The sequence below is a fragment of the Meles meles genome, chromosome 10 (assembly GCF_922984935.1).
Source record: "Meles meles chromosome 10, mMelMel3.1 paternal haplotype, whole genome shotgun sequence".
NCBI lineage: Eukaryota > Metazoa > Chordata > Mammalia > Carnivora > Mustelidae > Meles > Meles meles.
Window position 1 is genome coordinate 87,329,264 of NC_060075.1, and position 24,681 is coordinate 87,353,944.

General features: G+C 44.9%; 1 protein-coding gene across 3 annotated transcripts in view; it reads right to left on the bottom strand.

Moving 5' to 3' along the window:
* NAPEPLD (N-acyl phosphatidylethanolamine phospholipase D) overlaps window positions 1-24,068 on the bottom strand; it is a 54,638-nt gene extending 30,570 nt beyond the window's left edge. Inside the window, exons 1-2 of one of the 3 annotated variants that reach the window (XM_046020439.1) lie at window positions 23,731-24,068; window positions 2,382-2,688 (exon numbers count right to left, since the gene is read on the bottom strand). In XM_046020439.1, the coding sequence (XP_045876395.1) occupies window positions 2,382-2,688; window positions 23,731-23,939 (516 nt within the window). In that variant the 5' untranslated portion in view covers window positions 23,940-24,068. Of the gene's footprint in view, window positions 1-2,381; window positions 2,689-23,219; window positions 23,609-23,730 lie in introns of those variants that run through there. The other 2 variants (XM_046020440.1, XM_046020441.1) reach the window with 2 other exon arrangements.
* Window positions 24,069-24,681: the final 613 nt, after the last annotated feature.

Below are 24,681 nucleotides of genomic sequence, written 5' to 3' on the forward strand. Positions count from 1 at the left end.
CTCTTCCACTAAACCTAAGGTCTAAGAATGCCAGGGCATCTTTCTGCTGTGTTGATAGCTCTGTCTCCACCTCCTAGAACTGTGTGCCTGGTCCACAGCAGGTGCTCGGTAAATATTCACTAAACGAATGAATGAGTGAATGAATGAATGAGTTACTGGAAGGGCCTGAGAGGGTCCACGAACTCGCTGAAATTATAAAAAAGGGTCCACAGCTTTCATCAGATTTTCAAAAGGCCCCAGGATAAGAGCTTCAGAACCACTAGCCTGGCAAGTTCTCAGAGATTCAACCCAGTTTCTAGAATATCTCCGAATCCTAAGAAGGCACAGATGTATTTCTGCCTTCATGTGATCACTCATTTCCCAAGTGAAACAGAACAGAACTAAAGCTACCACTGCTTACTTCTGCAGTTTTAGAACCCGTGGCTCAGAAAACCGGAAGAGCATCTGCGCAGCTCCGTCGCTTAAGGATTTTGGCTCAGGTCATGATCTCAGGGTCATGAGATCGGGCCCCATCTTGGGCGGGCACTCAAGGCAGAGTCTGCTTGGGATTTTTTCTCTCCCTCTGCCTGTCCCCCCGTCCCCACCCCCGTCCCCCCACTCCCCCCGCTGGCACACATGTTCTCTAAATATATAAATTCTTTAAAGAAAAAAAAGGGAAGAAATACACTGCACAGTGGTAGCCCATCCGTCTCTGCCTCCAGCCCCACCCCTCCTCTTCACAGCTGAGGCCCAGCTGCTCTTCATATGGGGTCTCCAGGAGGAGAAAACAAGTCGGGGGGAGGGTACTTGTTCCTCCCATTGTCAAAGCTGAAACGCGTAGTACGGTTTGTGTTGGGGTGGTTTTTTTTTTAAGATTTTATTTATTTGACAGAGAGAGAAAGTATACAAGCAAGGGGAGCAGCAGAGGGAGAAGCAGGCTCCCTGCTGAGTAAGGAGTCCAATGTGGGGCTCAATTCCAGGACTCGAGGATCCTCACCTGAGTGAAGGCAGATGCTTAACCCACTGAGCCACCCAGGTGCACCCATGTTGTCAGGTTTTATCTATTAATGCCCTGCCTCATTCTAACAAGGTGTTGGAAAAGTATTATTCACCGTAATGAATTTGTTAACTAGGATTAATACTGTGTACATTCCTTAGCATCAAAGTGATAATATTAGGGTGTTTTTTTTTTTAATCCCATATCCTTAAAAACAATAGCAACGACACTCACCAAGGTAAGGGATCTCCCACCACCTCCATCCCAACCCCCACCACCTCCCAGCCCTGCTATGCTTCCCAGCACAGATTAAGCCATCAAGGATGCACCCACTCTTTTCATCCCATCCCCCACTCCCATCAAGTTCCTGCTCTCCCCACTCCTCACAAAGCCTAGCAGGACAGGGGTTGGTAGAAAAGAGAGGCCAAAGGAGACAGGTGGTGAAGAGGGGCAAGAAATTAAGAAAGGTGGTGGGAGGGGAGAAGCTCTGGCAATTAGGAGCCACCTACCCCATTGCAAATAGAACCACACTGCTCTAATAAGCTGCATGCCCAATGTTAATACGTTTCATCCTAGGTAAAACCCACATTTTTTTTTTAAGATTTTATTTATTTATTTGACAGACAGAGATCACAGGTAGGCAAAGAGGCAGACAGAGAGAGAGGAAGGGAAGAAGGCTCCCTGCTGAGCAGAGAGCCTGATGCGGGGCTTGATCCCAGGACCCTGGGATCATGACCTGAGCCGAAGGCAGAGGCTTTAACCCACTGAGCCACCCAGGTGCCCCAAAACCCACATATTTAAAGGTCAGTGACCTACTGCCAATTTTTAAAGGTCTGGATAAGTTATCTGAAAATCTCTTTTCTAGCTTTAACAGCTTTATCAAGGATTGCGGGGCAGTGGGGGAGCTAAGCACTCTGGGCAATGTCTTAACCTTCATAATTCATATTCCAAACACACATCAGGTTCCTACTTCACAGTACATGTCCTGTACTTGCTCCCCTCCATGACCTTGTTCATGCCATCACCCACATGAAAACCACTGCCAAAATGTTTTTCATCTTTCTAGGCCCAGATCAAGTACATACGGCCTCCTCCGGGAAGCCGTCTTCAGCCCCACCAGCTAGAATCAATTGCTTCCTTCCTCATACTTTTAAAATGCTCTATTCCTACCTCTAGTTGCCACAGATCAGAGCTGGTTATTAATATATGTACTTCGTTGCTCAATTATCAACTTAAGGCACTGTATTCAATTTTCTCCCCAGAACCTGGCCCTAGGTCTTATCACATAAAAGGGGCTCAAAAGGAGTGTCATAATACAATTCACAGCAAAATTAAGTAATAGTAAGAGTAAATACATAGCCCCCCCCCCCCCCCCCCACACACACACAAGAAAACCAAATTCTACCTCCTTGGAGCCTGGAATACTGCTGTGATCTTTTTCCATTATCAGCCATCTGAGAACGTTTGGAATGGAGAGATTTTTCCACGTCGGCCATGGGTTAACAAATCTGCCATCCTTTCCTTTCTTTGATTTAGTTACATCTTCTTCTAGTCTGTAATCCAGTTTGAAACTTTTCCTGGAAAACCTAGAAGAATCACTTCCTACAGAGCTCCGGGCTGAATTTTGGCGTTTTCTTACTGCTTCTTTGGGATATTGGCTGCTTGTCATCAGGGACTGGCTGCTTTCATTTTCATCCATGTCCTTTTCAGAACTAAAAAAACAGAAGGGGTGGAAATATGGACTTGAACATAAAGGCATTAAAACTTATCACACAACATCTGTAGTATTATTTCTTAGGAAAGAGAAATTTCCTCAAGCTTATAAAAACTGTAGGTCTCTATCAGCTCAAACTTTCTTTTGGCAAAACACAATTTCTGAATCCAATATTATTGCTTGCTAAATAGAAAAGATGTTTGCTTTACCTATTCCTGCCAAACCTTTTAAATACCCCTTATCTGCTGTAATCCAAAGCAAGGTCCATCCAGCAGGCAGCATTTAAACATAAGAAATTTTCCATTTCAATGGTATCTTTTACAATTAAAGGACCTTCCTGAATGTGCATTTCATACCTGAATTTTAAAAATGCTTTTGTTAAAAACGCAGTGAGAAGGACTGCCTTAGTTCCTTGAAGATAACTCAGTACTCCACTAGGCCTAGCCGTTTTTACTTTGAAGATACTCTGTTACCAATTCCCCTAAAAAACACACTGAGTTCAGATCCCAGGAAAGGATACAATAACATTAGTGGAGAGACATTTCAATAATGTATTTAAATGGTGAGCCATGCAAATTTGAACTAATTCAGATTTAGAACTGCCAAGACAGTGTAGTGACCTTGGATAAGTTTCCTACCCTCTCTGGGCCTCGATTTCCTCATCCGTTAAATGGAGGTAACAAAAGTACCTGTCTCTGATGTTTATGGAGAGGTTTTAAAAGCTAACATAAATAAAGCACTTAGAAACAGGCATGTAACATGTCTATAACAAATGTAACACATACACACATGGTAAGAGCTCGACAATGTTAGCCTCATTATTTCCACCACCACCACTTAACCCAAGGAACCAAATCCTTCATTTTGAACTATGGAGATACTCCAGATACATAAAAGTGGTAACGTATTAAGAATATGCATTTACCCAGGGGCACAGGGGTGGCTGTCATTTGAGCATCTGACTCTTGATTTGGGCTCACTTCCTGATCTCAGGGTCATGAGATCAAGCCCCAGGTCAGGCTCCGTGCTCATCAGGGAGTCTGCTCGAGATTCCCTCTCTCCTCCCTCTCTGCCCCTCCCCTGCTCCTGTGTGCGTGCATTCTAATAAATCTTTCCCAAAAAAGATTACGCATTTATCTGCCATGAATTTCATTTCTTTCTGATTCTATTAAGCAAACATTTGCTTTCTGTCCAGTTTAAATACAATGCATACACATAATACATTTCATAACCCTAACAAAATGAACACAACAGACAGCCAAATATTTCTATGGCCTCAGTGATATTTACCATAGAAATACTGTCTGGGAGGGAAAGGGGAAAGAACGTAAAGGCTAGGATGAACACGTACACTGAACTAAAACTATTTTTCCAAACCGTCTATAGTAGAATAGTGTCTGGTCTAAGGAATAATGGGTGTTGGGAAACCACAGCTGGCCAAAGCTAGAGCACACAGTGTTATGCTCAGCACCACTGGTTGCTGGGAGCCTCATGGCTAAGACAGCCTAACAAGCTTTGTATCTTAAGCAAATAACCACCTCTCTAGGCCTCAATTTTCTCATCTGTAAAATACTTCCTTACCTCATGGGGGTTCAAAGGATCAAAATCACACAATGTCCATAAAGGGGTTGCCACTCACCACATACTAATTCTTTTTTCCGTAACCTGTGAACTGGCCGTATATCTCAATTCTTTAAGTTCCACCAGAAAGCAAAGAATCTGGGTGAGTTATCTTGGTTCTTCTCGAAAAACTGCTCTATAATTCCCCGGGTTATCATTAAGTTTAGGCCCAGGACTTTATAAAGGGAGGAACAAAAAAGACCAACCAGTTAAACCCCCCTTCATTTAACAGATGTAAACGCACCAAATTTAGAAACTTTATTTCCCAACAAAGCGATATGTCTAATAGACGGCAGAGCTGACCTGATGCTACCAACCTCTTGTGATGATCGACAGTTTGTGGGACACATACACGGGCCTATGAAGACACACAGACCTATACGTACATACATACACATACACATATAAATACATATATAACATTCCTACCATCTATGTAATAAATGTTTGGCTCATTAAAACAATCAGAAGATAAAGAGAAAGGAGAAATGGGCCCTCTGATTCAAAAATTACAAAGCAAAGTTAAAACAGAGTTTTGAGACAATATCGAGTCATGTGATGCGGCTGGGACATAAGAAGCAATGAAGGCTTGTAAGAGCCAACAGCAGAGGCCTGAGGGCTGGGATCCAATTTGGGGCCTGGCCTGAGACTTGAAGGAGGTCTGGCTGCCCTGTAAGCAATGAAGAAAAAAATGAAGGAGCTTAAAAAGGAGACAACTCTGGTAGCCCGGCAAAAACGAAAGGGTGTCACTAAACACTGGAGCTAGGGAGATAAATTTGTGAAGAAGAAATAGGCAGCCGGGAACATCCAATAACACGGAATCCCTCTGTTCCCTGTTTCACAAATGCTATTTAAATTACTGCTCCTAGCAAAATTTCAGGGTAGGTATCACAATGCCCATTTTTTTATTTAAGATTTTATTTATTTATTTGAGAGGGAAAAAGCACACACGCAGGGGGAGAGCAGGAGCCAAAGGGGGAAGCAGGCTCCCTGCTGAGTAGAGAGCCCCATGCGGGGCTCGATCCCAGGACCCCAAGATCACGACCTGAGCCAAAGGCAGACGCTCAGCCAAAGGAGCCACCCAGGCATCCCTAATGCCCTTTTCTTTTCTTTTTTAAAGATTTTATTTATCTATTTGACAAACACAATGAGAGAGGGTACACAAGCAGGGAGAGTGGGAGGGGGGAAACAGGCTTCCCACTGAGCAGGGAGCCCGATGCGAGGTTCAATCCCAGGACCCTGAAATCATGACCCAAGCCGAAGGCAGACATTTAACGACTGAACCACCCAGGTGCCCCCAATGCCCTTTTCTACCTGAAACACTAAGAGGTATAGCAGGCCAGTCAAAAGACGAGGAAGCAGCAACAGTGAGAAGAGAAAGCACAGAATAAATCCAAGAAACACAAGAGTGAATCAGCAAGACCTAAGCCTCTGGGTGGCGGCAAACTTTGGGCGGTTCGTAGGGCCGGTTGGGGGATGGGTAGAGTGGCAGGAGTCAGAAAGGACACCACCAATGACCAAGCCAAGGAATTAGGGGAAAGCAAGTGTTCGGAGAATGGAAGAGAGGGTGGATTTCTGACCCAGCGAGCTTGACACAGGGGGTGAGACGACAGGGAGTCGTCCAAGCAGATGAGCTCATGGACTCGCAGGGACACGGTGACCCTGGGACCCAGACTGCACCGGGGGTGACACAAGTGAAGGTAAGAGAACAGGGAGGTTTCCAGGGACCCAGAGTAGAAGGAGAGTGGAAAAGGAGGTCAGTGCTCTGCTTTATCCTTACGTAATAAACGGTCTCTGCATGCCGTCCCCATTTTCTTCCAGCCACTCAGGCTCTCACCCCAGTCCACCCACAGAAACTGCTCTCCAGCAAAGAGCTGCTGAACACGCCTCTCTGAACACCCCAACACACGCAAAATCCAGTCTTCGGGAATGATCTTTTCAAAGGCAGATCTGATACAACCAACGAAAAGGAAAAATCTCCAGATCCCTCCCTTGGTTCTCAGAATGAGGGCAGAAGTCAGCAAGAAGATGCGCCGTGAGGGTGTTTGTGAGGGTGTTTGTGGCCCGGCCCACACTCTGCTCTGTGGCAGACACGTGGCCTTCCTCTACTTCCTCAAACGCACGCACTCCCACCTCACGGCCACCTCTTACCATCACCAGGCCTTTGCCCACGATTTTTAAAATATCCTTCAATGCCTGGACATGTATTCACAGGATCACACACGACCACGACAGTGTCCAGGCAACACGCCATGTGGGCACTCTGCACTGAGTGTGAAATGATTCGGAAAAACACAGAAGGACATGAAAACCTGAACTGTAACAATCTGGACTTGTTCTCTCGGAGGAAAAGTACTGGCAGTCCACTCGGTGCACATGCAAAGGGACGAGCCCCACCAACAGGTGCTCCAGCGACAGAGTGAGCCTCGGCGGGCGGACAAACAGGAGCCTGGGCCAGGGGAGAAGGGGGCCTCATCACCTCCAAGTGGTCTGGCCGCTCTGGAGGGCACAGCAACAGCCTCACAGGGCTCACATTCAAACACCGAAAAGATCAAATGATGGGAAAAACGAAGACAGAACAAGAGTGGGTTCTGTGTGTGGCCCTGCTGGTCACTTGCTTTCCGCTTTGTAAATTCAGACAAGCCCGGTAACACATTCAGGCTGGAGTTTCCTTAATTAAACGTAGCAAGTCTCCTCCTTATTTCTGGTTCTAGATCTCTCTCCAAATTTAACAACTAACATTTCAGCCTTCCTCTCAGCCCAGCGGTAAGCGAAAGGAGACGTGCATACATGGGCAACAACCTGTGTTATAAGGGTTCAAAACTTGATGAGGATCTTTACCAGATGCTGATTTCCATCCTATTCAAGGCACCATGAAGGGTGCACACTGTCATTTTATGTGTCACTAAGACTGTAAAATTATTATTATAAGACCATCCATTATATGACATAACCTGGGATCAGTGGTGTTCAAATGTGCATAAAATTTCCGTCTTGACATTAACGAAATACATCAGTTTTTATACGGAGATACAGATTTTAGACAAAGAACAAAAATGTTAGCCTTGGTAATTAAACAGAATCAGAACCACAATTAATGTATTGACTCTCCTTTCCTCTGTGAACAGCTAACCTTGTGAACAACAGCTGAATTTAGAATCCAGAAGCAAATTTTAAACAAAGCCCTAGGACCACTAATATAAGCACTCTTTTTTTAAAGAACAATTTGTTACGAAGAGGACGACATAAATTCCATCCAGTAATTATCAACTACATTCTCTACATTTCTTTGAAGATTAATTGCCTACTTAACAGGAGAAGGACTTACCCCACGTCCCTGTGACATTTGGTGAAGACAAGTCTGCCAAGTACAAATATTTTATTTTAATAACTGCACACATGGGTAAAACGCTTTCAAAAACAAGAGCTCTCTGTTTCAAAAGCAAATGTTTTATCCTTTCTTTCTTTGACATTTAGGATTTGCCAGCTGCCTAGAATTGAATGCATTGCTTTATCATTCAGAAAGTTAAAGAAAAAAATTACTTTAGTACAATGTATGTTTGGGATTTCAATGCACTCATAAATCATGACACTGCAAATCATTACTCCTAGAGGGGACATTTAATAAATACTAATTGAGTGACTATCCATTACGTACGCACAAAGATGCTGACAAGAAAGCTGGAAAACATTCAGAATTCTACTTTCAGATATCTCAAATAACATGAAATTCACCCTTTAGAGCTGCAGTCCTATCTTTGGTGAAAAGGGTCCTTATACTGTAACGCTAGGTAACATAGCTAACAAAACTATTCCAATTCACCGAAGTGTCGGCAAAGGGCTTCCACAGCTTAAACTAAACAGTCTCCATCCCTCAGAGATAATACAGACTTCCCTGAAGACTGGTGTTAATCCCCACATGCATTCAGGAGTCTGGTAGGGAGGGGAGATTTGTCCTAGCGTGGGAAGTACACTGGCTAATGAAAGGGAGAATGTTCTGTGGGAGGTATGTACACCCCATACATCAACAAAGAAAGTACTGCATTAATTGTTAGCAGTGAATTTCTTTTTTTTTTTTAACCTCACATTGTTGACTTAACAACCAGTTTCACTAAAACGTTAAAGGAAAACAAAGCTAATAGCTTAATATACAATACCTGGGAGCACACTAAAATTGAGTTATGACAACCTTTAATAATAGTTTAGTCAAAAATATTTTAGGGGCGCCTGGGTGGCTCAGTGGATTAAAGCCTCCGCCTTCAGCTCAGGTCATGATCCCAGTGTACTGGGATTGAGCCCCAAATTGGGCTCTCTGACCAGCAGGGAGCCTGCTTTCCCCCACCTCCTCCTGCCTGCCTCTCTGCCTACTTGGGATCTGTCAAATAGATAAATAAAATCTTAAAAAAAAAAAAATCTTAGAATACTTGTGTGTATACATATATACATAAAATGCATTTAGATATATGTGTACATAGAAATAGACAGAAATCTATCACAGCAAACAATTAACCTTCACAACAGTGAAAAGAACATTGGTGGGGGCTGTAGAAGACAGGAGTCTAGCTTTTCCACTAACTGCAGAGAAATCATCACGGGGAAAGTAACTTAACCTGTCTCAACATGGCCTTGCTCATCTGTGAATTAAGATAACAACCAAATGTCTCCCTGAAAGGCTGTAATGAGGAGCACTCACGTCATGGGCTAGTATTCCCAAGCACTAACCAAATGCATATTGTGCCTTCTACTATTATTTATGTTCGGTGAAAATATACAAAGTATGATAACTAGAACCTTTGGATCCAAGTGAAAGAACATTCTACAATTCCAGATAGACTTAAAAATAGATTGCTGAAACAGTTCTTAATTTTGTTTAAAAAAAGCATTTTCAGGGGCACCTGGGTGGTTCAGTGGATTAAGCTGCTGCCTTTGGCTCAGGTCATGATCTCAGGGTCCTGGGATCGAGCCCTGCATCGGGCTCTCTGCTCTGTGGGGAGCCTGCTTCTTCCTGTCTCTCTGCCTGCCTCTCTGCCTACTTGTGATCTCTCTCTCTCTGTCAAATACATAAATAAAATCCTTAAAAAAAAAAAAAAAGCATTTTCATAAAAAAAAAAAATCTAAGTTTCCTGATCTTTATAAAAATCAAAATAGGGGTGACTGGGAGGCTCAGTTGTTAAGCGTCTGCCTTCAGCTCGGGTTATGATCTCAGGGTCCTGGGATCGAGCCCTGCATCGGGCTCCCTGCTCAGTGGGAAGCTTGCTTCTCTCTCTCCCTCTGCACCTGCTTGTGTTCCCTCTCTCCCTATCTCTGACAAATAAAATCTTTAAAAAAAAAAATCTTTTTTCTTGTGTTAAAAAAAGAAACTTTAAGTTTGCCTTATAAAGTGTTCATCTGATTACAGACAGAAAACTTACTTCAACAAATCATCAAGTTAATTCGCTTATCCGGACCCCCAGAATGGAAGCTGCCCCGAGAATAGCCCACAAACCTAAACCCAAGTCAGCCCACACTCATGGGAAACCCTTGTCAAGGAATCCTATCCCAATCCTCCAACCCAGCTTGGCAAGCTTACCTTCCCCTGAAAAGAGGACCCGCCAGCACTCTAAGGAAATCCCCGACCTCCTAACCAACCATGCCGTTTCCACATTGCCTCCTCCAGACTCTAGAAAATGGACTCTTGCAAAAAAAATTCCTCAGGAAGACTGTTCCACTGCTTCTGAAGCATGATACTCCCCAGACCTATGCATTTTCTTCCCCTAAAATGAGGACATGAAATTTTTCTTTTAAAGATTTTATCTGTTTAATTCAGAGAGAAAGAGAAAGCACAGGTGCGCATGAGCACAAAGGCGGGAAGCAGAGGGAGAAGCATGCCCACAGGGTGAGGGGGCTGGTGGGGGCTCAACCCCAGGACCCTGGGATCATCCCTGAGTCAAGTGCAGACGCATAACGCTACACCGACTCACGCCACCCATGCGCCCCAGGACATGGAATTTGTTACTAGATTGTGTTCTGTCACCTGACACAAGTAATTCACCTACCTTACCAAAAGCACCAAAGACTCAGAACAGACAGTTTTGAGAAGAGCGAGTGCAGAACTCAACCCGACCCTCCAGGATATCTACTAGAGAACATGTTCTCTTTTCAAAAACTGGTCAAGGACAGCAAATGTTCTTGATTAAAGAACACCAAAGGCTTTGAAAATTCTTCACTATTTGACCAAATTGGTATACTGAACTAAAAAGTCATTTCACAGGCTATTAAAAGATTTTAAGTCTCCAAATACATACACACTATGTGTCTTCTCTATCATAGTAAGAGTTTTTCCTTTAAGTAAGAAAGCAAAGGTCTGATTAGAATTAGAAACAATAAACAAGGCAGCTTAAGACCAAAGCCCATTTTAAAATACCACCCACAGGGGCGACTGGGTGGCTCAGTGGGTTAAAGCCTCTGCCTTCAGCTCAGGTCATGATCTCAGGGTCCTGGGATCCAGCCTCGCATCGGGCTCTCTGCTGGGCAGGGAGCCTGCTTCCTCCTCTCTCTCTGCCTGCCTCTCTGCCTACTTGTAATCTCTCTCTGTCAAATAAATAAATAAAATCTTAAAAAAAAAAAAAAATACCACCCACAGTACTCTAACTGGAATCCTTAGGATAATCCTACTAAAATGGCATGTTAAATAATAATGATAATAATAATAAATAAAATGGCATGTTATGGCAAATAGAGAAAACGTGCATAAAGCAGGATGTTTACTGAAATGACAGTTATCACCTCCTTAGTATCTTAAAAATAAGGCAAACAGGGGGCGCCTGGGTGGCTCAGTGGATTAGGCCGCTGCCTTCAGCTCAGGTCATGATCTCAGGGTCCTGGGATCGAGTCCCACATCGGGCTCCCTGCTCAGCAGAGAGCCTGCTTCCCTTCCTCTCTCTCTGCCTGCCTCTCTTGTGATTTCTCTCTGTCAAATAAATAAATAAAATCTTTAAAAAAAAAAAAAAATAAGGCAAACAAAAAGTTCAGATTCATTTCTGGCCTAAACGATACAATTCATTAACTGAAAAGGTTGGGGGATATGGGGAGGAAAGACTAGTTTGAAGCTTGAGAAACTTAAAAAATGTTTCCTCAATCTGCTATAGGACCTTAAGTGTTCATTCATTATTCCATCAGCCAAGATCAGAACAATATATACTTTCAAAATGTGGTCTCTCTCCTGTCTCTCTCTCAATCCGTTATGCAAAAAGAAAGCTTCTTGTCTTTAAAGTATAACCCACAGGGGCGCCAGGGTGGCTCAGTCATTAAGCGTCTGCCTTCAGCTCAGGTCATGATCCCAGGGTCCTGGGATCGAGCCCCTCCACTGGGCTCCCTGCTCCGCAGGATGCCTGCTTCTCCCTCTCTCACTCGCCCTGCTTGTGTTCCCTCTCTGTGTCTCTCTGTTAAATAAATAAATAAAATCTTTTAAAAAATAAAATAAAGTATAACGCATAGAAAAAGATATATGTATTCCCCCCCCATAAAGAAAAGGAATGGAGGGGCCCCTGGGTGGCTCAGTTCATTAAGTGTCTGACTCTTGATTTCAGTTCATGATCTCAGGGTTATAAGATCGAGTCCCACATCAGACTCCATGTGACATGGAGCCTGTTTAAGATTCTCTATCTTTCCCTCTGCCTCTGCCCTCCCCCCTGCTCATACACACATGAATGTGCTCTCTCGCCAAAAGAAAAAAAAAAAAAAGAGAGAGAGAGAGAAACTGGTCTTTATAGATCCTGGATAGAAAGAAAGGGTAAGAGGGGGAAACACTCTCTTTTACTTCTGACTTCAGTTCTGGTCCCAACTTCCTGAACTTACAACAGGGTGACAATCCCAACAAACCCATCCTGAAGTTGAAAATTACCACATGCGTTTGCCACACCTAACCTACCAAACATCACAGCTTAGCCTAGCCTGCCTTGCACGTGCACAGAACACTTAGATGAGTCTACCACTGGGCAAAATCATTTGACACAAAGCCTGTTCTGTAATAAAGCGTTGAACGGCTCATGTATTTATTGACTACCGTACCGAAGGTGAAGAACAGAATGGTTGTGTGGGGGACAGAACGGCTGCAAGTGTGTCAGCTGTGGACGCTCGGGATCACGGGACTGACTGGGAGCCCGGGAGTTGTCAGAATCACATCTTGGGTGGGTAGGGAGAGGTTGATTGGGTTATGGACACTGGGGATAATATGTGCTATGGTGAGTGCTGTGAAGTGTGTAACCCTGACGATTCACACACCTGTACCCCTGGGGCAAATATTACATTATATGTTAATAAAAATAATAATTAAAAAAAAGAATCACATCATGAACCGTCAGCCGGTGTACAGTTCAAAATTCAAAGTACAGTTTCTAGGGACGCCTGGGTGGCTCAGTTGGTTAAGCCACTGCCTTTGGCTCAGGTCATGATCCCAGTGTCCTGGGATCGAGTCCCGCATCGGGCTCTCTGCTCAGCCAGAGCCTGCTTCCTCCTCTCTCTCTCTGCCTGCTTGTGGGCTTGTGCTCGCGCTCTCTGGCTCTCTCTCTCTGACAAATAAATAAATAAAAATCTAAAAAAAAAAAAAAAAAAAGTACAGCTTCTACTGAATATATATGCCTTTCCCACCATCATAAAGTCAAAAAATCAAAAGTCAAGCCATAGTAAATCGAAACTATCCACACTGAAGTCTGTAAGCTTTTTTAAAAAAGATGTTATTTATTTGACACAGAGAGAGAGAACATAAGTAGGCAAAGAAGCAGGCAGAGAGAAGGGGAAGCAGGCTCCTGGCTGAGCAGGGAGCCCAATGTGGGACTCAATCCCAGGACCCTAGGCTCAGGACCTGAGCCAAAGACAGCCGCTTACCCTACTGAGACATACCCCGGGCACCCCTGAAGTCTGTAAGCTTTAAAAAGTCACTATCGGGGCTCCTGGATAGCTCAATCAGTTGAGCATTGGACTGTGGATTTTGGCTCAGGTCATGATCTCGGGATTGTGGGATCCAGCGCCACATCAGGCTCCACGCTCTGTGTGGAGTCTGCTTGTCCCTCTCCCTCTGCTTGTCCCTCCACTCACATGCACTCTCTCTCAAATAAATACATAAAGTCTTTTTTTAAAAAGTCACTTACCATCATTAAGACTTTCTCCGTCCATAGAACAAGAGGCCTGAGCCACGGCCACAGAATGGCTGCCTCCCTCTCCAACGTGGCCACCACCGTGGTTGGCATGCCCCTCCCCCCCAGCTAAAGTTAGCTTGGAGGCAGCCGCCTTCCCAGGCCAGGTTCGCAAGGGATAAACAGAGTGTTTTTCAGCCGAGAACACCAACGTTAGCTACTTGGAGCAAGCGTAGTTTCCCGGGTTTATCAGGCAGAGGAGGAGATCATTTAGAGCTTAAAATATTTCAGAAGAGTTTTCATGACAAATCTGATCATCAAACAGCCATTAGATTTTCACCCTTTAAAAAGATTCCAGGTAGGGGCGCCTGGGTGGCTCAGTGGGTTAAAGCCTCTGCCTTCAGCTCAGGTCATGATCCCAGGGTCCTGGGATCGAGCCTCGCATGGGGCTCTCTGCTCAGCAGGGAACCTGCTTCCCCACTCTCTCTCTGCCTGCCTCTCTGCCTACTTGTGATTTCTGTCTGTCAAATAAATAAAATCTTTAAAAAAAAAAAAAAAAGATTCCAGGTATAAGGCCTAGACTTCAATCATTTCTAGAGACATTTACCAAACACTGAATGTCTACTGTATCCAAACTCCAGGCCAAAAAAAAAAAAAAACCTCTTCAGCGACCCTACAGATTTTGGAGAAACAGGTTTACAGAAGTATCGACTATGAATCCTGAAAACTACAGTTTTTAGGATAAGACGTTTCCAAAACAACTGGCCCAAATACTTCTCCTTATATGCCAAGGGGTTTGCACTAAAGAGAAGTTCTGAGGTCCCCAGCACCAGGGATGCCGAAAAGGCTCTCAAGCTTCTGGATGCGGACAACTAGTTATGGGGCCCTGATGTCAACAGAGGGTGACAGAAAGCGAGACAGGCACCAGGGAGGTTCCCTGGGCCTCTGGCTCATGTACAAGGGAATATGGCCGGAGGGCAGACTCCTGGACATCAGCCTCATCAATCCTTCCTGAGGAAAAGGTAAGTAACAACAAACCAACCAAGAGCAGGGGCTTTTACAAGGAAGCAAGGCCCAGAGCCCTGCTGAGGCCAGACCCTGTTCAGTCCGTCTGCTGACAGTGTAACAGCAGGTTCAGCGTTGCACCACGTGACATCCCCAAAAGGTCAACTAACATAATCTTGAAGTTCAAAGGAACTTTAAGTTCAATTCTATATATACTTCTAAAGTACTTTATTTATTCATTGGAGAGAATGAGAGAGAGAGAGAGAGAGAGAAAGTGCATGCACAAGTAGGAGGAAAGGGCAGAGGGAGAGGGACTGAGCCACCAAGACATCCTAATTATATACATTTTTGATTGGCTTTTATAATTACTATCTAATTCCTGGTATTATGAAGATATACTAGGTTGAGGGGCGCCTCGGTAGTTCAGTCGTTAAGCGTCTGCCTTCGGCTCAGGTCATGATCCCAGGGTCCTGAGATTGAGACCCGCATCAGGCTCCCTGCTCACAGCGAAGCTTGCTTCTCCCTCTCCCACTCCTGCTTGTGTTCCCTTCTCTCTCTGTGTCTCTCTGTCAAACAAATAAAATCTTAAAAGAAAAAAAAAGATACTTCCCAACTTGGTAGGTACCCTTGTCACCTCTAAGTCTTGGTTTCCTCGTCTGACGCCCTTTCATTGTGGTATTGGACAAAATGTACATAATCCTAAACCCAGCGTCTGGCACACAACAAGCCCACAACAACTGTAAGCCACTACATCATGTTCTAAGCATATAGTCCATTTTTAAATTTCTGCACTAATAAAATATGGGAGCTAAGTAAGGGTAATGGCACAAACAAACTGAAATGAACTCTGGAACCTGTTTTTGTTCTTATATTTGAGTAAAAGTAGCCCTGGTCTTCCTAAAATTCACACAACTCAAAACAAACATGAAACCACAACTCTCCACAGGATTCCTGTGCAAACCCATAGCTCCTTGTGGCCTCAGCAAATTTCTGAATCCACCAGGAGATCCTTCCTAAACGCTCAACCGTGTCCTGGTTCTGAAAGTAATAATCCTCTCCGCCTTCACTTCCTTACCTCCCTTGTCTGCCCCCCAGGGGGAAAAATGCGCAAACTCAGGACTCTAATAGTAGCCACACCTAAAATCAGCACTCTCCCCATCACGGGAGCCCCAGTTAGCAAGATTCTTTGGCTCAGAGGAGAAGCTTTCCATCATAGGAGCGTGCAAAACAGGCAAGCCAGGCCAGCGCTGGCTAAATGTCCCCTAAAGCATTTCACTGTCTTCTATCTCCAAACTAAGTAGTCTCAGGGTTCTCCCACCTCCGCCTCCCGTGGTCAAAACAGGTAATTAAGGAAGGATCTGATCTGGAGTGTGACTGATAGGTACCAACGTGGGGCTCCTCCCTAAGTATCTCCAAGTCAGCCGGATACAAAGCCTTAAACCTGGGATTCTCAAGGCTGGCTGCCCATCAGAATGACCAATGGTTTAAAAACTATACTCGAAGCTACTGAATCAAAAGGTCAGGTGGGGGTTTCCCAGAGAGTTTGAAAAAGCTCTGCAGGTGATCCCAATACACAGGCAGGATTAAGAACAGCTACTTTGAATTAGTCATTGGCATAAAAGTAGGACAGACATTTAAGGAACAAAAAGACTTTCCAGTACCCCCTAATTTATGCTAGCCCGGCAAATGCCAACCGTGAAGCCCACTCTTCCTCCCTGCCCCACACTCCAAGTTAGAGAGGAAGCATCACCCTGAGACGACCACACGGTGCTAGGACTGGGAAGACCACAGGGCTAAGAGCCAAGTGGGAGAGGCCACAGACTTGTATTCAGTCCAGCTGAGTCACAGATTTGACTCGGTGCTCCCAGGAAGCCAAACCCAAAGAAAAAGAAACATAATCGATGACGATTCACAGGGTCTATGATAACCCACAGCAGCCTATATGTGAGGGGTGTTCCATAAATACTTAAAGAATAAATACATGAAGATCAGGAGTTCAATCTTCTAATTATTCTTCACATTTAAAAAGACTCATTGGGAATCAAATTGTAGGAAAAGCAAAAGTAACCAAAGGACAGTGAGACAAAAGTCGACAGAGGGTGTTCTAACTACCTAATTACGGAAATAAAAACGAAAAAATCTGGGGGAATTCTTGAGCCCTTGAATCCTATAACAGTAAAGATGTGACCTGGTCGGAAAGATCAGAAGATGCCGGGGCGCCTGGGTGGCTCAGCTGGTGAAGCATCCGACTCTAGGTTTCAGCTCAAGTCATGACCTCACAGTCCTGAGAAGGTGCCCACATCAGGCTCCGTGCTGAGCTGAGCATGGAGGCTGCTTAGGATTCTCTCCCTCTCCTCTCACCCCATCCCATCTCTCTCAAAAAAAAAAAAAAAAAAAAAAAAAACACCTAAATAAAAATTTTAAAAATGCTCTAGGGGCATCTGGGTGGCTCAGTTGTTAAACATCTGCCTTTGGCTCAGGTCATGATCCCAAGATCCTGGGATGGAGCCCCCCAGTGGGGAGACTGCATCTCCCTCTCCCTACCACTCCCTGCCACTCCCTCTTCTTGTGCTCACGCTCTTGCTTGCTGTCAAATAAAATCTTCCAAAAATAAATAAAGTAAAAAAATGCTCTAAAATCAAAATAAAACCCAAAACACCTAGAAGAGGCCCACCATAAAATCTAGTCCCCTCTTTCCTCTTCAGTAACAGAGGCCCAGTTTTACTTAGGGTAGCTAGCCAGGCACCAGCTAAATGACCACCTTTCCTACCTTTCCAAGCAGGGGTGAGCCCTACCGACATTTGGGATTCGAGTGGAGGGGGGGGGGAGGGATTCGAGCGGAAGTCTCCCATGTTGCTCCTGGGAGTCTCCCTGAAGGGCAAGGGAGACACTCTGATTTTTCCTGCATCTTGCTGGCCGGAGCCACCCTGAGTGTGAAGCCCACTTCCTAGGAATGGCACAAGAACTAGGACTTCAGGGCCACCATTCCCACTCTGATTTTTCCAGCTCTAAGCTTCCCAAAACTAATCCCAAATGAGACAATAACCACAGCTGCGAAGGTCAAGGAAGCTATGGAAACACGGAATCCCTCCTAATGCAAACTCAGGTGAGCCGCGCAGCACCGCTCTAGTTCACTGCCTTCTATGTGTCACTTTAAACACATTCACCATCTCATTCAACCCTCAACAGTCCAGGAGTAGAGGTCATCCTTATGTTCAAGGTGATGTAACAAAAGGTTTACTGAGTTTAACCGTTTACATTAGGGCGCTTGGGTGGCTCAGTCTAAGCGTCTGCCTTCGGCTCAGGTCATTGTCCCAAGGTCCTAGGATCGAGCCCCACGTGGGTCTCCCTGCTCCGTGGGGAGCCTGCTTCTCCCTCTCCTACTCCTTCTGCCTGTGTTCCCTCCCTCACAGGGTCTCTGTCAAATAAATAAAAATCTTTAAAAAAAAAAAGGGGGGGGTGCGACTGGGTGGCTCAGTGGATTAAGCCAATGCCTTCGGCTCAGGCCATGATCTCAGGGTCCTGGGATCGAGCCCCGCGTCGGGCTCTCTGCTCCGCAGGGAGCCTGCTTCCTCCTCTCTCTCTGCCTACCTCTCTGCCTACTTGTGATCTCTCTCTCTGTCAAATAAATAAAAAAAAATTTAAAAAAAATTTTAAAAAGGCAGTTTACATAGTCAAAAAGCTGGTTAGCATTTGGGCCTGGAGATCCAACCCAAGTAGAATCAGATTCCAGAGCCCGTGCTCTTTCCACTAATCATGTTAAATCTGCAAGAAAAATCCAGTAAGTTTATCTAGAACAGATACCAGGTTCCAAGTTGGCAGCATATAGCCAACAGCTACAGTCTCACGACAAGGCTAGCCTTTTTTGCTTTCAACAATGTCCTCTTTTTTCCCTTTCAAAGTGAAAAACACTTAGTAGTTCCCTGATAAGTTCCCTCATAAATATAACTGCCCTTTTAATTTTACATGGAGAAGAGTTCAAATGTGACCTATTTAATCAGTGAACTGTTCGCGTTTAAAGTTACACAGAAAAGAACAAGTGATTTTATTTATATAGTTCTATACTCCAGTTGTATAAACAGATAATATCCAGGAGACCTTGAAGATATTTTCCTTGCCTTTGAAAAGATGTTTTTGAGTTCCTATAACCCCCCATGGCATTTCATCCTTCCAACTGGGAAGGACTGTTAATCACGGTCGATTGAGACAACTTCAGGCAGGGGGACCAACACATCTAGTGTGCCCGGGCCTTCCCAGTCACAGCATGGAGAGCCCTCCATCCTGAGAAACTCAGTCCCAGAAAAACTTGGAGGAGTGACCACTGTGTGGCCTCGGGGTACCATATAAATGCACAGTTAGGTCTTCAACAAAATTTACTAAAATGTAAGCAGTTTATAGTAAATCAGAGATGACCATTATTATAAAGTATGATTTAAGACATTTGAGCAGCTAAGCAAAAAGGAATTATAAAGTTCTACATATTCATGCTTAACCAGAAGAATGCTGCCGAGACGGTCCAGAGCTCGTCAACTTCTTCACTGTGATGATACCCACCATGCCCACCAGCATTCATATTCACGCAGTTAAAAAAAAATAGGCTGTGAACAGCACATATACATTTATACACAACGAACATCTCATCTACAAATAAAAGTGAGACGCGAGATGAGCAAAGAATGAGAGAGGAATCAACTTTCACCCAAGAATGTTAAAGTGAAATGGGAGAAAAGTCTCATTTTGAGGTTTCAGTTTTGCAAGATCATGATAGGCTAAAAACTCTTTCAAGAGAAGAAACAGGAAATCTATAAATTAAAGAGGTTGGGCCGGTACGTACTAAAGTCCTTTCTCACTTGAACATTCCATGACTCAAGTTCATCACTCTGTGACGCCTTTACTTCACAGGTGAAGCACGTCAGGCCGGAGGGTTACAGGACATTCCAAGGGTCCAGCTGTAGCTGGGGATAGAGCTGGGGCTGTTTATAAGCCACACTCATCGTAATTATGTTTAAAAACACTTGGACTGGGGTGCCTGGGTGGCTCAGTCGGTTAAGTGCCTTTGGCTCGGGTCACAATCCCAGGATCGAGCCCTGTGTTCCTGCTCATTTGGGAGTCTGCTGTTTCCTCTCCCTCTCTCTCAAATAAAATCTTAAAAACACTTGGACCAAAAGAACATATGATGAGCATAAAAAAGATAAAGGACACATTTCACCTCAGGTACGGTATTTTACTTAGTTTAGCTTGTAAACAGATAAATGGGCCTTAACATTTTTTTTAAAAGGGAGTCTAGAAACTTTTTTTTTAAGATTTTATTTATTTATTTGACAGAGAGAGATCATAAGTAGGCAGAGAGGCAGGCAAAGAGAGAGAAGGGGGGAAGAAGACTCCCTGCGGAGCAGAGAGCCTGATGCGGGGCTCGATCCCAGGACCCTGAGATCATGACCTAAGCTGAAGGCAGAGGCTTAACCCACTGAGCCACCCAGGTGCCCTAGAAACTCTTTTAAACTGTCCTTCGATACTTCAACCATATTATGGCACAACATTCTTTTTTTTTTTTTTTTCAGTGTTTCAAGATTCATTGTTTATGCACCAACGGCACGATATTCTGAATATATACAGTACTTTTCACAAACTCTCCAAACAAGCCAAAGGAAGGAACACAGTGACTTGAAAAGAGAACATCTTTGTAGTTTGAAGGATCCTCAAAATACAGAAAACTTTTCAAACTAATCATTGCTGCTGTCCAGGTGTCCTAGCATCAGGGTCTTAGCAAAACAAGCAAGCACCTTACCAGTTTAAGGGGTGCCAGAAACAATGAGGAAGCTGGGGGTTTATTATGACAACTTTACTCTAAAAACGAGAGATTATAAATGAGCACGGAAGTATACAGGCACTTCCCGTTCAGCCAATATGTTACCAGCCCTTAATCTGGGAAGACCCCCAATTTAGACAAACCTGAAAATCTGGGACATCTGGGTGGCTCAGTCAGTTAACCACCTCCCTTGGGCTCAGATCATGCTCCCAGGGCCCTGGGATATAGTCCCACATCTGGCTCCCTGCTCAGTGAGGAGTCTGCTTCTCCCTCTGCCGCTCCCCCTGCTTGAGCACGCTCACTCTCTCAAAAATAAATAAAATCTTTAAAAAAAAAAAAAAAAGAAAATCTGCTGCCTTCCAGGGAAAAGATGGATTATTTTAGGTAGCAGGTACAGACTGAGCTATTTCTCATTCACACGTTTGAACTGATGCTGATCCATCTTCATGCCAGGCCTGTATCCCTAGAACTGATGCTACTGATCACTCACAAACAGGTTTAGGGGTGTAATCTATGGCTGTAATGCTGACCAAAGCTTGCTGAGCCCCACCACTCGACCCTGGTTTCATTGGTACCCCTTTCTAACAAGGGGCAGCAGGGGACATTCCTGCACAATGCCAGAGCTGCTGTGTTCAGGGACCTCTGCTAACATCTCTTAGGCTCTCAGTTTTCTGACTGCCTCATCTGTGGAATGGGGCATGTCCATTAAAACAAGCTAAAAATACATAAATACTCGAAAGGTCTTTGTAAGTTACAATCTTAATACTGATAACACGTTATCCAACCGAGTTGACAAAAGACTTTCTGACATAACAAACTGCCCCTGAGGTCATCCAAATTCACATATAATCTGTCACAGAAGTCTTAATATTTAAATACACAATAAGCAGTTATTAATTCAAAAAAGACAAGTCGACCAAAGCACTATAAATTACAGACAGGTAGGTAGAATTCTTCAGTTAGAACGGTATATTACTTGAACCTTATGCTAGAAATCACAATTTTTTTTTTTTTTTTAAGATATACTTATTTGAGGCAGGAGGGGAGAGGGAATGGGAGGGAGAATCTCAAGCCAACTCTGTACTGAGCGGGGAGCCTGACTTTGGGGCTGATCCCACGACCCTGAGATCACGCCCTAAGGCAGAACCAAGAGTCGGACATTTAAGGGACTGCAACACCCAGGTGCCCCACATGAGTGATTTTTTTTAAAATGCCAATTCTACACATGCCCTCATAGGCCTTCAATATAAAGGTGTTTATTAACAATTAATTTCATGCACAGTTCATTTCCCCAATAATATTTCAATGCACTTTTTTTAAAAAAGATTTTATTTATTTATTTGACAGACAGAAATCACAAGTAGGCAGAGAGGCAGGCAGAGAGAGAGGAGGAAGCAGGCTTCCCGCAGAGCAGAGAGCCTGATGTGGGGCTCGATCCCAGGACCCTGGGATCATGACCTGAGCTGAAGGCAGAGGCTTTAACCCACTGAGCCATCCAGGCGCCCCTTCAATGCACTTATTACTTGTATCCTTTTCAATCTAAAATGCCAGATCAACACAGCCCCCATCTACAGTCATATTCTTATTTACATGAAAGGAGTAGAACGGAATGGAAAAAACCCTCTACTTCCAAAGCTACCTACCACTACAAAGAAAAAGGAGATTGAAAATCAAAGGCAAATAGTACTTTCCCAAATACAGACAAAATGTTCTTTAAAATCCCCAAACTCCTAAGTACGGAAGGAACTCCTAAGTACCAAAGGAACGTAATAACCTTTTCAAACAAACATAAGAGGATGACTCTATCAACTAAAACAGAAACAAAACCCTACAATGGAACGCTTATATTAAAATGTCCTTCTGGGTTAAGCCTCTGCCTTCAACTCAGGTCATGATCTCAGGGTCCTGGGATGGAGCCTGGCTTTGGGCTCTCTGCTCAGAGGGGAGCCTGCCCCCCCACCCCCCCACCCCCCCCAGCCCCCGCCAGCCGCCCCTCTGCCTGCCTCTCTGCCTACTGGTGATCTCTCTGTCAAATAAATAAATAAAATCTTAAAAAATAAAGAAAAAAAAAATGTCCTTCATACTATCATCCCTGGACTAATTTAAAAATTAAGTTTTACAATGTGAAATCTGTACAATTTAACCTGGAATTGTGAGCAAAAATTGGGTATGAGAACTACTCAAGTATTTTCCCCTCTTGGAGACTTACAGAAATTCTTGCAACAGGAAACCCTGCAGAATGCAATTTTTGAAATTGGGACTGTATTTCCAGTTGAGTCACAACAGTTCTAAATTATTAAACAAGTACACTTGCCCTAATTTCTTCTCTCACAGACCTCATGTTTTTTTGCAACAACATCAAACTGTTGCGGGATATAGGTAATCTTTTCTTTTTAAAGATTACATAACTTATTTCTAAACGATATCTACGTCCGAGGCTACATCAAAAACGGTGTACCTAAAACATAAACAGAACTGCTAGATATACACTTTTAACTGAGATTGAAACTGTTTAATTTTCAGAGAGCTATAGCTCAGGAATGACTTTCTCAATAAATTAATCAGAATTATTAAACAGCAAATACTCCATGCTCAGCCAAAGTAAACGAGAGAAGCCCTATTATAACAGTAAAGGCAAAGACAAGAACTAAGTGACTTTTTAAAGGTTAACTTTTCTCATTCTCTCAGTATTTTCCAGGTTCGACTGCTCTGTTGATGCACGGCTGGAGTCCGTGGGAACATATTCCTCAACTATCAGGACCACAGCGAGTTCTACATCGGGGAGGAAAAAAGGCTACCCGCATGCCCGCTCCGAAAAACCTGCAATACATAACTTAAGAAACCACCACGGGACAGAAAACTCAAGAAAGCACCAGCTTCCACCACCCCACCCCACTTTGCTCCTTTCTTTTGCTCTCCCATTCAGTTAACTTTGAATACAAAAGCAGAGAAACCTGTTGGATTTTTTTTTAAGATAAATACCATATATGAAGCAGAAATAAGTTCCTCTAAGGAAGCTGTCGACCACTCATTTACAAATACAGCCAAAGGTACACCCACATGTATTCCGATCAGGGAAGATGCAACCTGGTGATTTGCAGAGAAGATGGGATCTGAAACAAGTCCCAGAGACGGCTACTCTCCCAACAGGAGGGGGAAAACAAACAAAAAAAAAAATGTGGCTCTTCACCCAGGCAGCTTCAGAGATGTGGGCTCCGCAACTCCCGAGGTGCGGAAATTCAATCGGAGCCCTGCCGCTCACACGCGCAGCGTCTCCAGGAGGGGGCAGGGCTCGGCACCGGGAATCCCACCCACGGCGCGCTCTGCTTCGCGGAGGAGTCCACAAACAGCCCCAGGCCGGGAGTGCTGGCTGCTCCGCTAAAGGGATGCGTGGGCGGGAAGAAGCCGCCCCGCGCCAGGCTGGAGCGGGAGCTGGAGCGCAGACCTCCCGGCGCTCCAATCCCCCGCGGCGGAGGGGCGGGGCGGGGCTCACCTGGCGTAGGGGGCGGCAGGGCGCGCGCGCCGCCGCTGCTGCTCCTCCTGGGCTGCGGGCCACGGTGCCCTCGGACACAGCGCCGCCGCGCAGCGGGAGTGGCCCCGGCGGCCGGCGCCCAGGTTCTTCCGCCCCCGGCCCCGGCGCGCTGGCTCTGCCGAGGGCGCCAACAGCTGCAGGCACCGCCTCAACGCCCGCCGCCTTGCCATCCCGGAGGCGAGCTGAACCCATGGGCCGAGGCAAAGTTCGCTCCACCTGGCCTGCTCATTCACTCATTGTGACCTTCGAATCTGACAGTCCTGCCAGCGTCGGAACTGCCGCTTCGGCCTTTACCAAGATGGCCGCCCCCGCGGACCCCAACGCTGAGGCCATCTTGGTAAAGGAGGCGCTGCGGGGCACGGGCTTAGCAGCACCGGCCCCGGCCCCACCCCCACCCCCACCCCCTCCGCTGGACCCTGGGCCAACCCGCGCCTCGGGTTCGCGCTGCAGAAACCTTTCCCCTACTCTACTGGTTACCGTGCCCTAAATCAGTTCCTAACTTTCAGATGCATGAACACGTTCCTACATAGCCTTAAGTGCTAAGACTAAGTGGGATCTTGGTGGCATCTCATACCCGCTCTATCGTAGTAGACAAGCTCTTGGTGGCAGAATACTTAAAATCCATGGTGCCATGAGCCTGGCAGCAAAGTAACTAATTTGAGTTTTGTATGTAACTAATACAAACAAGAGATACTGAATATTAATAGCAGCACTGCCTTGTCCCAGTGAGTTCATCACCTCTTAAAATGTCACAGCCTACTACTACAGTTCTTGGTTTTCGTTTTTACACTCTCGGGATAAAGAGCATGAAATTGTGATTCTGAGTTTCTCCCAGGACTTTTTATTCTTTTTTGGTTTTTTTGGTCAGTGAGAGAGAGAGCACAGGCAGGCAGAGTGGTAGGCAGAGGGAGA